General features: G+C 44.7%; 1 protein-coding gene across 3 annotated transcripts in view; it reads left to right on the top strand.

Annotated features, from left to right (window-relative positions):
- Positions 1 to 14,424, top strand: part of MATN2 (matrilin 2) — a 166,610-nt gene that overhangs the window by 97,176 nt on the left and 55,010 nt on the right. For all 3 annotated transcript variants that reach the window (XM_069600544.1, XM_069600543.1, XM_069600542.1), the window contains one exon: positions 13,107 to 13,229. In XM_069600544.1, the coding sequence (XP_069456645.1) occupies positions 13,107 to 13,229 (123 nt within the window). The remainder of the gene's footprint in view (positions 1 to 13,106; positions 13,230 to 14,424) is intronic.

Genomic DNA, 14,424 nt, shown 5'->3' with positions numbered 1-14,424 from the left:
AAAAGCTTTTCTCCTTGATTGATTTCTAAATTACAAAATCAATTTTTGTTTATTTAAAAAAATCAGAGTACATACAGATGTGAAAGTGAAAGTCACTCAGTCGTGTCCAACTCTGCTGTCCATGGAATTCTCCAGGCCAGAATACTGGAGTGGGTAGCCTTTCCCTTCCCCAGGGCATCTTCCCAACCCAAGAATTGAACCCAGGTCTCCTGCATTGCAGGCAGATTGTTTACATTGAACCCAGGTCTCCTGCATTGCAGGCAGATTGTTTACTAGCTGAGCCACAAGGGAATCCCAAGAATACTGGAGTGGGTAGCCTATCCCTTCTCTAGGGGATCTTCCTGACCCAGGAATTGAACCAGGGTCTCCTGCATTGCAGGCGGATTCTTTACCAACTGAGCTATGTGGGAAGCCCGCATACAAAGCCCAGATTTCTATGAAATCAAAACCTGAAAGACATTCCTCCTTAATTTCACTCCATGGAGATAATCACCACTGAAAGCTTGGCCTCTCCTTCCTGCTTTTCTTCAAAGATGACTTACTACCTTATGATGTTCTTTGCTGGTCATTACATCCAGAGTTTAGCACAATGCCTGACACACAGTAATTGTTCAGTAAATGGTCATGGAACAACTGAATGGTATTAAGATATCTCTTTACTCCCAAATTCAAACCTTATTTTATTAGGCAGGCAACGTGATAAAAAATAATTTATACTCCTTTAATGTTACTAAATTCCAGGACCTGTGTGAAACATTTTATATATAACTGAGGCCATCCTTTGAAGTAGGTACTGTGGTCACGCATATTTTATAGGTCTCTTCCCCTGTCTGTTTCACAGACTTCATCTGTAAATTGAGGATAACAATACTTACCTCCAGGGGTTGTTGTGAGGGTGAGATGAGTTAATACATGGAAAGCCTCACTGACTCTGTAGAGACCTATATAGGAAAAGAATCTAAAAAAGAGTGGATATGAGCATAACTGATTCACTTTGCTGTACACCTGAAACTAACACATTTTCAGTCAACTGCACTCCAGTTAAAAATTTTATGTATATGGCAAGCACTTGGAACTGTAGTATACATGGGCAACTGATACACGTTAGTTGAATTTGCATCTTTTATGAATTTTTATCTTCTTATGAATGCTTGCATGTAATAATGCATGAAACATGGGGTACATTTGAAAAAACATTGAGATCCATACCCCGAATGCTGGTGGCACTTAGCACTGGTGTTTAGCCTGCTGCTACTGCTGCCTTCAAAACTTTCCTTCTATATTCTTCTATACCAGTCACCTTCAATGAGAAGGGAATGCTAAGTTGCTTCAGTCGTGTCTGACTCTACGCAACCCTATGGACTGTAGCTCACCAGGCTTCTCTATCCATGGGATTCTCCGGACAAGAATCCTGGAGTGGGTTACTATGCCCTCCTCCCGGAGGGAATCTTCCCAACCCAGGGATGGAACCTGCGTCTCTTACGCCTCCTGCACTGGCAGGCAGGTTCTTTACCACTAGCGCCACCTGATGGCTGATATTTAAGTTGGTGATTAGGGATGGGAGGATCAATCTTTGTACTGAAAGTCACATTTTTACTTCATCAGCTTATTCCTCATGCTTAAAGCTTGATCTCCCATGAATGCAAAGATTTCTCCATGCCTTAGTTTGCGAGGGCTGCCTTAACAAAATACCACAGAGTGAGTGGCAACAGAAGTTTATTTTCCCAGTTCTGGGGTTAGAAGTGCAAAGTCCTCGTGTCAGCAGGCTTGACTTGTTTTGAGGTCTCTCTCCTTGGCTTGCCGCTTCTGCATGTGGTCTTTGCTCAATGCCCAGGCATCCTTGGTGCCTCTGTGTGTGTGTCTAAATTTCCATTTCTCCTGAGGACACCAGTCAGATTGGATTAGCACCCACCTTAATGGCCGCATTTTAACTTAATTACCTCTTTAAAGGTCCTTTCTCCAAATGCAGTCACCGACTGACCAACTGGGGATTTAGAACTTCAGCAAATGAATTTAGGATGGGACATTCAGCCTGGAACATTTCCCTATTGTTATCAAAATCAATAGGAAACTTTCTCTGAGTTTTAAACTCCTACATATAGGAATCCAGTCATGCCCTGGGAAAGAGGTTTGTGAAGCTGACTGTGCGTGTATCTGATATATACTCAGCAAGTAAATTGGTTCTAAAATTTCTCTAAATGACATATTGGTTTTTCTTACTCTGTCATCAACAAGCTAACAAACCCAAATGCTACTCTTTAAAATATCCTGTTTCTAGTAAGGCCATCCTCTTTGCAGACTAATCCCTGCTGAGGAGACCTTGGAATTCAACTAGATTATAAATCAGAGACTGTCAATCTTAGCCTTTATTCAGTTCAGTTCAGTTCAGTTGCTCAATCGTGTCTGACTCTTTGTGACCCCATGAATTGCAGCATGCCAGGCCTCCCTGTCCATCACCAACTCCCGGAGTTCACTCAGACTCACATCCATCGAGTCGGTGATGCCATCCAGCCATCTCATCCTCTGTTTTCCCCTTCTCCTCCTGCTCCCAATCCCTCCCAGCATCAGAGTCTTTTCCAATGAGTCAACTCTTCTCATGAGGTGACCAAAGTACTGAAGTTTCAGTTTTAGGATCATTCCCTCCAAAGAAATCTCAGGGCTGATCTCCTTCAGAATGGACTGGTTGGATCTCCTTGCAGTCCAAGGGACTCTCAAGAGTTTTCTCCAACACCACGGTTCAAAAGCATCAATTCTTCGGCACTCAGCTTTCTTCACAGTCCAACCCTCACATCCATACATGACCACAGGAAAAACCATGGCCTTGACTAGACGGACATTTGTTGGCAAAGTAATGTCTCTGCTTTTCAATATGCTATCTAGGTTGGTCATAACTTTTCTTCCAAGGAGGAAGCGTCTTTTAATATCATGGCTGCAGTCACCATATGCAGTGATTTTGGAGCCCCCCAAAATAAATTCTGACACTGTTTCCACTGTTTTCCCATCTATTTCCCATGAAGTGATGGGACCAGATGCCATGATCTTCGTTTTCTGAATGTTAAGCTTTAAGCCAACTGTTTCACTCTCCTCTTTCACTTTCATCAAGAGGCTTTTTAGTTCCTCTTCACTTTCTGCCATAAGGGTGGTGTCATCTGCATATCTGAGGTGATTGATATTTCTCCTGGCAATCTTGATTCCAGCTTGTGCTTCCTCCAGCCGAGCGTTTCTCATGATGTACTCTGCATATAAGTTAAATAAGCAGGGTGACAATATACAGCCTTGATGTACTCTTTTTCCTATTTGGAACCAGTCTGTTCCATGTTCAGTTCTAACCGTTGCTTCCTGACCTGCATACAGGTTTCTCAAGAGGCAGGTCAGGTGGTCTGGTATTCCCATCTCTCTCAGAATCTTCCACAGTTTATTGCGATCCACACAGTCAAAGGCTTTGGCATAGTCAAGAAAGCAGAAATAGATGTTTTTCTGGAACACTCTTCCTTTGTCCATGATCCAGCGGATGTTGGCAATTTGATCTCTGGTTCTTCTGCCTTTTCTAAATCCAGTTTGAACACCTGGAAGTTCACGGTTCACGTATTGCTGAAGCCTGGCTTGGAGAATTTTGAGCATTACTTTGCTAGTGTGTGAGATGAGTGCAATTGTGTGGTAGTTTGAGCATTCTTTGGCATTGCCTTTCTTTGGGATTGGAATGAAAACTGACCTTTTCCGGTCCTGTGGCCACTGCTGAGTTTTCCAAATTTGCTGGCATATTGAGTGCAGCACTTTGACAGCATCACCTTTCAGGATTTGAAATAGCTCCACTGGAATTCCATCACCTCCACTAGCTTTGTTCGTAGTGATGTTTTCTAAGGCCCACTTGACTTCACATTCCAGGATGTCTGACTCTAGGTGAGTGATCACAGCATCGTGATTATCTTGGTTGTGAAGATCTTTTTTGTACAGTTCTTCTGTGTATTCTTGCCACCTCTTCTTAATATCTTCTGCTTCTGTTAGGTCTATACCATTTCTGTCCTTTATCGAGCCCATCTTTGCATGAAATGTTCCCTTGATATCTCTAATTTTCTTGAACCTTGCACCAAATATGGTTTATCCTTGGAAACAGCTAAGTGCTTTCTAGCGTGTTAGGCAGAGACTGAACACAGCAAGACTGGCTTCCAACCCTGAGATCTTAGCACTCTGTGATCCAGGGTGGGCAAAGGACTGCAGCGAGAAACTTACTCTTTTGCTTGTCTCAGGCAGAAAGACCAAGGAAGGATTTTGTTGAAGTAGGAGAGGACTTGGAACAACAGAGGATCTCTTGAGTTACACACACCGATCACCTCCATACATCCTCCCTCTAAACTTGGCGTCTTTTTATAAGTACAGTTTTGCAACTAAGGAAGTTGTGCAAAGAACCTAAAACATGCAGCGAAGGATGACAGAGTTGAATGGACTGGAACTCTCTCAACCTTAGGAAGCTTTTGGTTCACATGGGCTCCTCCACGTCTTGCAATCGCCTCATCTGCTGTCTTCAGAGACCTGGCAGAGAGAGTAGGTGGCCCTCAAATCAAAGTGGGATTTTGACAACTTTAGGTTTTGCGGGCCAGGATCTTGGACCCATGAATGCTTGAGTCCTGCCTTGCCAGTCTCTCCTCTCCCCTTCGGTTCCCCCAGAGAACTGTGCACCCGAAAAACAAAACCAGCAGGAAAATCGGAGTCCAGAAGAAACCTTCTTGTCGTGTGAGATCAGCTAAAGAGCAGAATCATGAAAAGTGCATATCCAAACCTACCTGAAGTGTTTACATTTTCTTCAGAACACATACTTATGCTTTTAATAAAACTTCTTTTGAGTACACCTCCAAAAATTACTAATTTTAAGTTCATTTAGAAAATATGATTTAAAAACATCTTTCTTGGATAAACATACCCATAATATGTTGTCTGTGGTTTTCACCTTTGATTTCTTTAAGTTGGAGCAAGAATTTGAAGACTTCTATAAAGCAGTCCAAGGGCAGAATCTGTAAAATTTTTATGAAAATTTCCCTAGTCTTTTACATGTTTCGTCTATGCCTGGTTCTAGAGCAATTTTAGTTAGCAGGTTGCATTTAAGTGCCAAAAAACTTCGATCTGTTCCAGTGCTTGCTTATATATTTAATTAGTTTTTATAGTATTTCAATTAATTACAAAAAGGTATACAAATAGCACATAGAGGTTTGGAAATAAAAATAACTTTGACTCATTTTAACAATGATTTTAAAATTTTCACATGCATCAGTGTCACCTAGAGACCTTACTAAAGCATATATTCCTGGGCCCCATACACAGAGTTTCTGATTTAGTATGTCTGGAGTGGGGCCTGAGAATTTGCATTCCTAACAAGTTCTCAGCAGTGGCCGCAGGACTGGAAAAGGTCAGTTTTCATTCCAATCCCAAAGAAAGGCAATGCCAAAGAATGTTCAAATTACCATACAATTGCACTCATTTCACATGTTAGCTAGATTATGCTCAAAATCCTTCAAGCCGGGCTTCAGCAGTACATGAACTGAGAAATTCCAGGTGTACAAGTTGGATTTAGAAAAGGCAGAGGAACCAGAGATCAAATTGCCAACATCCATTGGGTCATAGAAAAAGCAAGGGAATTCCAAATATTTCTTCTGCTTCATTGACTACGCTTAAGGCTTTCTGTGGAACACAGCAAATTGTGGAATATTCTTAAAGAGATGGCCAGACCATCTTATCTGTCTCCTGAGAAACCTATATGCAGGACAAGAATCAACAATTGGAACTGGACATGGAAAAACAGACTGATTCAAAATTGGGAAAGGACTACATCAAGGCTATCTATTGTCGCTTGCTTATTTAACTTAAATGCAGAGTGCTGCTGCTGCTGCTGCTGCTAAGTCACTTCAGTCGTGTCCAACTCTGTGTGACCCCATAGACAGCAGCCCACCAGGCTCCCCTGTCCCTGGGATTCTGGAGTACATCATGCAAAATACTGGGCTGGATGACTCACAAGCTGGAATCAAGATTGCTGGGAGAAATATCGACAACCTCAGATATGCAGATGATACCCACTTTAGAGGCAGAAAGTTAAGAGGAACTAAAGAGTGTCTTGATAAAGGTGAAAGAGGAAAGTGGAAAAGCTGGCTTAAAACTCAACTTTCAAAAAACTAAGATCATGGTACTTAATCCCGTGTGCCATGAAGTCCCATCACTTCACAGCAAATGGATGGGCAAAAAGTAGAAACAGTGACAGATTTTATTTTCTTGGGCTCCAAAATCACTGCGGATGGTGACTTCAGCCATGAAATTAAAAGACGCTTGCTCCTTGGAAGAAAAGCTATGACAAATCTAGACAGCATAATAAAAAGCAGAGGTATCACTTTGCTGCCCAAAGTCCATATAGTCAAAGTTATGGTTTTTCTGGTAGATATATAAGGATGTGAGAGTTGGACCATAAAGAAGGCTGAGTGCTGAAGAACTGATGCTTTCGCACTGTGGTGCTGAAAACTCTTGAGAGTCCCTTGGACTGCAAGGAGATCCAACCAGTCAATCACAAAGGAAATCAACCCTGATTGTTCTTTGGACTGATTCTGAAGCTGAAGCTCCAATATTTGGCACCTGATATAAAGAGCCAACTCATTGGAAAAGACCCTGATGCTGGGAAAGACTGAGGGCAGGAGGAGAAGGGGACAACAGAGGATGAGATGGTTGGATGACATCACTGACTCAATGAACATGAGTTTGAGCGAGCTCTGGGAGATAGTGAAGGACAGGGATGCCTGGTGTGCTGCAGTCCATGGAGTCACAAAGAGTCAGACACCACTGAGCGAGTGAAAAATGACAAGTTCTCAAGGGAGGATTGTTGGAGCTAGGTCACCACCACATTTGGAGAACTGAATAAGCGTGCAGCGAGTCAATAGGAAAAGTACACAGGTGCTCTGGGGCATGTGTTCCTCCGAGGCTGCTTTATAAGCATGCAGCCCAGCCAATGAGAGATGTGCACAGGTATTCAAAAACATAGCTATTCCAACAGCTTCGAGCATTTAGCATGTTCTGGGCGTCAGGTCCCATATTTTTCAGAGGTAATGAAAAGCAATGATTGATCAGAAGTTGGTTAAGTGTTGGTCAATTAAAAGAGCTTCTTCTGTGCAACTTTATTAACACCTGATTCAACATTGGATACCCTGTTCTAGAACATTCTGGGGGATAAAAAAAAGGTGAGATTGGAGTATGTGGCTTAGACTTTAGGCCCAAGCAAAGCTTCTGGTCTCTCCCCAGTCTAATATGGGACCAGCACACCCAAGTATCTCTCTGAAGAACAGAGATGATTGGGCTCAGAAATTCCAGAGAGGGGTAGTGTCTGAGTTTTAGGCTTTTAGGTACAGTGACCTGCCCACTCATCACTGTGGTACTGTCAGTGGCCTGGAACATGGACGTCAGATAGATCAGCAGCTATTTCTGTGGAAGGGACACTGTTGGCTGGCGAAATCTTGGCTTTCTCTGCCCATTGAAGCCAAATAACAATTACAGAGACAGAATTTGGAGGAAATAGAAAGGTGGCTTTAAGCTAGCGGAGAAGGAGACACAGTCGGCTAATGCCTCAAGAACTGTGTCCCCCCTCCATGAAGAGTCTAGGGCCTTATATAAGATGAGGGCTCACAGTCAGGAGTCAGTGGTGAGGAACTAAGGTGATAGGATCTCGATTTCTTCCTCTCCTATTGTTGCAAAGACTGGCGTCAGTAGCCCAGTGGTTGAGTCTGGTGGTTCGGGGGCTCTGCAGCCTTCTTTCTGATGTATAACTACAAGGCGAAGGGTGTTGTAAGGGTAAGCACCAGATCCGGGATGTATTTAGCTTAGAATCAAAGGAAAATAGGTGTGAAGTGTGTAATTCCTGCAGAATGAGGGGGCAGAAAAGCAAACTTAGAGACATGCAGAGTTTGGAGCAGTTAAAGTTAAAAAAACCAACTAGGAATGTTCAGCCCGGCTCACTGTTCTCTTTATCTTCTTTGTTCCCAGGAAAGGGAAAGAAAAAACCTCATTCCTCTTTTTTTTCCTTTTCACGGCAGCAACACTAACAAGTGGGTAACCTGAAGTCGGCCCAGCTAGCTGACAGCAGACAGCCATATCCAGGGTTGGGAGATTTTCAAGACAGCAGCTGGGGCTCAGGGTGAGGAGGCTGGAGGTGGGGAGTTGTTGTTGTTCGGTCGCCCAGTCGTGTCCGACTCTTTGTGACCCCATGGACTGCAGCACGCCGGGCCTCCCCATCTCCTGGAGTTTGCCAAGTTCATGTTCCTTGCATCGGTGATGCCGTCCAGCCATCTCATCCTCTGATGCCCTCTCCTCCTCCTGCCCTCAATCTTTCCCAGCATCAGGGACTTTTCCAATGAGTCGTCTGTTCACACCAGATGACCAAAATACTGGAGCTTCAGCTTCAGCCTCAGTCCTTCTAGTGAATATTCAGGGTTGTTTTCCCTTAAGATTGGCTGGTTGATCTCCCTGCTGTCCAAGAGATTCTCAGGAGTCTTCTCCAGCACCGCAGTTCAAAAGACATCAGTTCTTTGGAGTCCTGCCTTCTTTACGGTCTAGCTCTCGCAACTGTATGTGACCACTGGGAAGACCATAGCCTTGACTGTACTGACCTTTGTCAGCAGAGTAATGTCTCTGCTTTTCAACACACTGTCTAGGTTTGTCATCACTTTCTTGCTGAGAAGTAATCGACTTCTGATTTCATGGCTGCAGTCACCATCTGCAGTGACTTTAGAGTCTAAGAAGAGGAAATCTGTCGCTACTTCCACCTTTTCCCCTTCTGCTTGCCATGAAGTATTGGGGCCAGATGCCATGACCTTAGGTTTTAAAAAATCTTTAGTCTTACGCTGGCTCTTTCACTCTCCTCCTTCATCCTCATTAAGAGGCTCTTTAGTTCCTCTTCACTTGCTGTCATTACAGTGGTATCATCGCATATCTGAGGTTGTTGATGTTTCTCCTTCCTGTCTTGATTCCAGCTTGTAACTCATCCAGCCCGGCATTTCTCATGATGTGCTCAGCGTATAGGTTAAACAAACAAGGTGACAGCAGACAGCCCGGTCGTACACCTTTCTCAATCCTGAACCAGTCAGTTGTTCCATACAGGGTTCTAACTGTTGCTCCTTGACCTGCATATAGGTTCCTCAGGAGACAGGTAAGATGGTCTGGTTTTTCCGTCTCACTAAGAGCTCTTCACAGTTTGTCATGACCCTCATAGTCAAAGGCTTTAGCGTAGTCGATGAAACAGAGATAGATGTTTTTCTGAAATTCCTTTGCTTTCTCTATAATCCAGTGAATGTTGGCAATTTTATCTCTGGTTCCTCTTCCTTTTCTAAACCCAGCTTGGACATCTAGAAGTTCTTGGTTCACATAATGCTGAAGCCTAGCATTTTAAGCATGACCTGACTAGCATGAGAGATGAGTGCAATTACGCTCATTACTGCTGCTGCTGCTGCTGCTAAGTCGCTTCAGTCATGTCTGACTCTGTGCCACCCCATAGACGGCAGCCCACCAGGCTACCCTGTCCATGGGATTTTCCAGGCAAGAGTACTGGAGTGGGTTGCCGTTGCCTTCTCCAATTACACTCATTACTGTCACCCAATTACTGACAAGTGGGTGACCCAAAGTGGGCCCAGCCGACAGCAGACAACCATATCCAGGGTTAGGAGATTTTCAAGACAGCAGTTCAGGCTCAGGGTGAGGAGGTTGGAGGTGGGGACTGTCTCCTGCTAGTACAGGCTAGTGTGAGCTACAGCAAGGCCCGTCCTGTGACTTGCAGCCTGGGGCACGTGCCAGGGCTTGGTGTCCTTCACCTCTGTGCCCCGAGTGTCCCCAGCTATTCATTTAATGATATATTAGTTCTTGAAAGCTGATACATTAATTTTTAGAAAGATCTGGTGCTAGCTCAGGATTTATGTTGTTACTCAACTCCAGCAGCTGGCTGACGTCCATGACTTTCAGATCCTGAGACTGTGTGAACGCACTGTTCCCACCAAAACGGCTTGTGTGTTAAAACCACAAGTAACAGGCCTTATTAGAACTCTTTAGGGAGGGACATTAGAAAAAACAACACCTTAACAGAAACTTAATGAAGCCTAGGAGCAAAAGAATAAACACAACACACATTATCAGCCTTTAAAAATCTTTAGCTTTTCCCTTTGTGCCTTTTGGTTACTGTGTTTGTATGTCATTATTTTCTCAATGCCTGGTTTTGCTTTTTAAAACTGTACATGTGCATTAATTTGCAGATTCAATTTCCTTGTTATTATTTACAAATTTTTTGGTATTCAGATAGCCTAAGTCGTTATTTAGAGGGAAGCATTTTTAAGGAGGAAAAAAAAAATCCATAATCCTACCACCTTAACACAGGAAGCAAAGCATTTTTATTTTTAATTTTCAGGTTTTGCCTTAGAGCTCTATTGAAAGTGGATCTAATCACTGTAAATATACAACTTTCAAATCTACTTTTTTTCACCAAATTTTATTTTCCTATTTACGTTTATGTTATGCTGCTAATAACTACCTACTGCCTCAAATGGAACTCCTGAGTATTCCCTACAAAACCCACCCCACTTGCACCTTCCCCATCCCCGAGTCAGCCTGAATCCCTTTCTTTCTCCCTTTACCTCTAATATGAAAGGAATCTGACTGGCCCCCTTTCAGCCTGGTGCACTGTCCCCTAGGGTTGCCAGAACAGAGAACCACACAGGTGACTGCTACCCACGGAACTGCATTGTCTCCTAGCTCTGGGAGGCAGAGGTCTGACAAGCTGCTGGCAGGGCCATGAGCCTCGGAAACCCATGCGGGAGAATCCTTCCTTGCTTCTGATGGTGGCTGTTGGTCCTCGGCACTCCTGAGCTGCAGCTGCTTGCTCTCGTCTGTCTTCATGCTGCGTTCTTCTCTTCCTATAAGGACGCCAGTCACCCTGAATTTGGAGAAAGAGAAGGAGACCCACTCCAGTATTCTGGCCTGGAGAATTCCATGGACTGTATAGTCCATGGGGTCGCAAAGAGTTGGACACGACTGAGTGACTTTCACTCACTCACCCTGGATTAGGCCCCAGACGGATGACCTCATCTTAGCTTGATTGTATTTGCAGAGACACCAGTTTCCAAATAAGATCACATTCACAGGTACCCGGGCTCAGGACTTCACCATATCTGTGTGCAGAGGGTGGGGACACGCAAGTCCACGAGAAGCACCCGGAGCGCCACGCCTTTCTCTCCTCCCACCTCCTTCCCACGCTGCGCCGGCTTAAGTCTCTCCCACACTTTCCTCACTGGGGTTATTATAGTAACCTCCTAACTGGTTTTCTTTCTGTTTTTTCTTCTGGCTGTGCTAGGTCTTTGTCGCGTGTGCGGGCTTAGTCACCCTGTGGCATGTGGGATCTTGGGCTTCCCAGGTGGCACCAGTGGTAAAGATCCCGCCTACCAATGCTGGAGACGTAAGAGATGCGGGTTCGATCCCTGGGTTGGGAAGATTCCCCTGGAGGAGGGCATGGCAACCCACTCCAGTATTCTTGCCTGAATCTGGTCCAGAATCCTATGGACAGAGGGGCCTGGAGGACTACAGTCCGTAGGGTCACAGAGAATCAGACACGACTGAAGTGACTTAGCACTCGCACACATATGGGATGTTAGTAGTTCCCCCAGAGATGAACCCGCATCTCCTGCACTGGAAGGCAAATTCTTAACCACTGGACCACCAGGGAAGCCCCCAGCTGGTGTTCTAGTCCCACCTGATGCTATCGGCGCTTCTCGATTTCTTTGTTCAGAACCCTCCCCCTGGGGTGTTTCCCCCTGCTCACCCAGAGTAAAAGCCAAAGTCCTGGCAACGGCCCTGCGGGCCCTCCTGACCTGCAGTCTCTCTGCTCCAGAGATGCTGGCCTCCTCGCTCATTCTCCAGCTCACAGGCTTGTTGCCATCTCTGGGCCTTTGCCCCTGCTGTCGTTCCCTTTGCCCGGGGTGCTCCCTCCCAGTTGGTGCTCCCTCCCAGTCATCCTCCTGGCTCTACCACCTGCCACCTTCCTGGTGAGCCTTTCCTCACCACTGCTGTTACATCACACCCTTTCTCTTACCCCCAGACAGCCTCTTTTCCTTTTCACCATTTTACTTTTCTCCAAAACACTCTCTACCTTCTCAGAGGCTATGTTCTTTACTTACTTATTTTCTTTTTTATCTACCACCAGCATCCAAATGTAAGCTTCTCAAGGACTGGAGTTTTCATCTGTTTTGTTATTTCTTCCGTTTTAGCACTGAATATAAGGTGGGGCCCAGAGTAGGCAGACAGTGAATATTTGCAGGATTAATGAGTAAAGAGGCTGGTGTATTTTCTCATAAACTACTAAACCGTTTATCCTTATTAAGTGTTCATCTTATTTTTCAGAATTTTTTGGTCACTTGTGAATGATACTGCTATAAATAGCTTATTTCATATTATTAATTTACCCCTTTTTTTCAATTATGTTTTGGGGTCACAGTTCCAGAGTGAATATTGTCAAATGTCCTTCCAGAAGAGTTTTTATCGGTTTATAATGCCACCCACTTTAAGTAAGTCTGACTCTGTTTCCCTGCTGCCTCGCCACCACTGGGTTTTATCTCGTCTTTACTTTTGCAGTTTACTAAGTTTGCCTTGTGATTATTTTGCTTTGCATTTCTTTAACTTTTAAATACAATTGTTAGGGAATTCCCTAGAAGAAGGCAATGGCGCCCCACTCCAGTGTTCTTGCCTGGAGAATCCCAGGGACGGGGGAGCCTGGTGGGCTGGCGTCTACAGGGTCGCACAGAGTCGGACACGACTGAAGCGACTTAGCAGCAGCAGCAGGGAATTCCCTGGCAGCCCAGTGGTTAGGACTCCGTGCTTTCAATTGTTCTTATGTTCTTTAGTACTTTCTGGTATGAATTGTCTGATCCTGACTCCTGATTTTTTTCTCAAGGGGGATGTTTTAGTTTCATGTTTATTTATCCATCTTCTTTTGGGGGCAATGGTATTAATCCTTGCTTATATTTGTTGCAGGTATGCTTCCAATCTACCATGCCCTTTACCTCTGTTTGTGTTTCTACCTAAACTCTGTGTTTTCATCTCTACAGCTGTGGACTACTGCGCCTCAGAAAACCACGGATGTGAACACGAGTGTGTAAATGCCGACGGCTCCTACCTTTGCCAGTGCCCGAAAGGATTTGCTCTTAACCCAGATAAGAAAACGTGCGCAAGTAAGTTACATGCACATTTTGATTGCTGTTGCTAGGCAGCCCAGCCGTGGAAATCTTCCAGGCAAAGAGTAGCATAGGATTTTGTGCTGGAGTTGGGGGACCTTACGCCTTCTGCCCCTGTTCCTCCTCTGTCAAGCCTTTCTTCACTTGTCCTAAGACCACAGCCCAGTCGAGCTCAATGTCACCCTTCCCAGCATCTGACAATGGTATGTATCTGTTATCAGAGGCCACATGTGGGAGCGCCCCTCCGGCATTTGCAGAGGATGCTGGCGATCAGATGGTATTACTTCATGCTGGCTCAGCCTGGCTGTGCCCACCAGTATTAACAGGCCTTGAGAAATTCTTTCACTGAGGCTCTGTGGCTTGTGGGCTTCAGCTCGGACTTCACACAAGTAGAGGAAAATCTCCGAGCCAGAAGGAGTTGACTGCGGTTGCCCCTGGGTGGGGGAGGGGTAGGTGGAGGGCATTTTGCAGTGAAACTGCTCAGTCTTTGTTTAAACTCTTTAGTTCTATTTGATTCCAACAATACACATCCACCGGAGAAGGCAATGGCACGCCACTCCAGTACTCTTGCCTGGAAAATCCCATGGACAGAGGAGCCTGGTGGGCTACAATCCATGGGATCACAGCACTGGAGACAGCTGAAGCGACTGAGCATGCAAGCATACGCATCCACATCACAATTAATTTGACCTCCCCACATGGGACCAATTTATAAACGGAGGGTCGTCACTCATTTTGCCAAAGGATTCCAAAAGAATGTTTTTGAATGTGAAGCTATGTCAGAACATTCAAGGGATTGTATATAGATAATCATCATGCTGTAGAAAAGTTCACTTGAGAGAAGTTTGTTTTTAATGGATCAGGACCCAGTATTTTTTAAAAGTGAAGTTTAACAGCAATTTAGAATGTCACCTCTGAAGCATACATCAATTGGAAAACAAAATTTCAATTCATAAAAAGGTCATGTACCGACCACCTTTCTAAAAACATGTATTATGTAAAGCAGGATGTGCCTGCACAGTTTGGAAAAGCATCCTCCCAAACTCCTGGACCATCACCTTGCTCAGCCCCCGTGCCTGTCACACGCTCAGTCTCACAATCATGTCCGACTATTTTGCAGCACCATGGACTGTAGCCTGCCAGGCTCCACTCCTCTGGAGTGGGTTGCCATTTTCTTCTTTAGGGGCTCTTC

Source organism: Ovis canadensis, chromosome 9 (assembly GCF_042477335.2).
Source record: "Ovis canadensis isolate MfBH-ARS-UI-01 breed Bighorn chromosome 9, ARS-UI_OviCan_v2, whole genome shotgun sequence".
NCBI lineage: Eukaryota > Metazoa > Chordata > Mammalia > Artiodactyla > Bovidae > Ovis > Ovis canadensis.
Note: the sequence above shows the minus strand (reverse complement) of the source record. Positions and strands in the feature narration are given on the sequence as shown.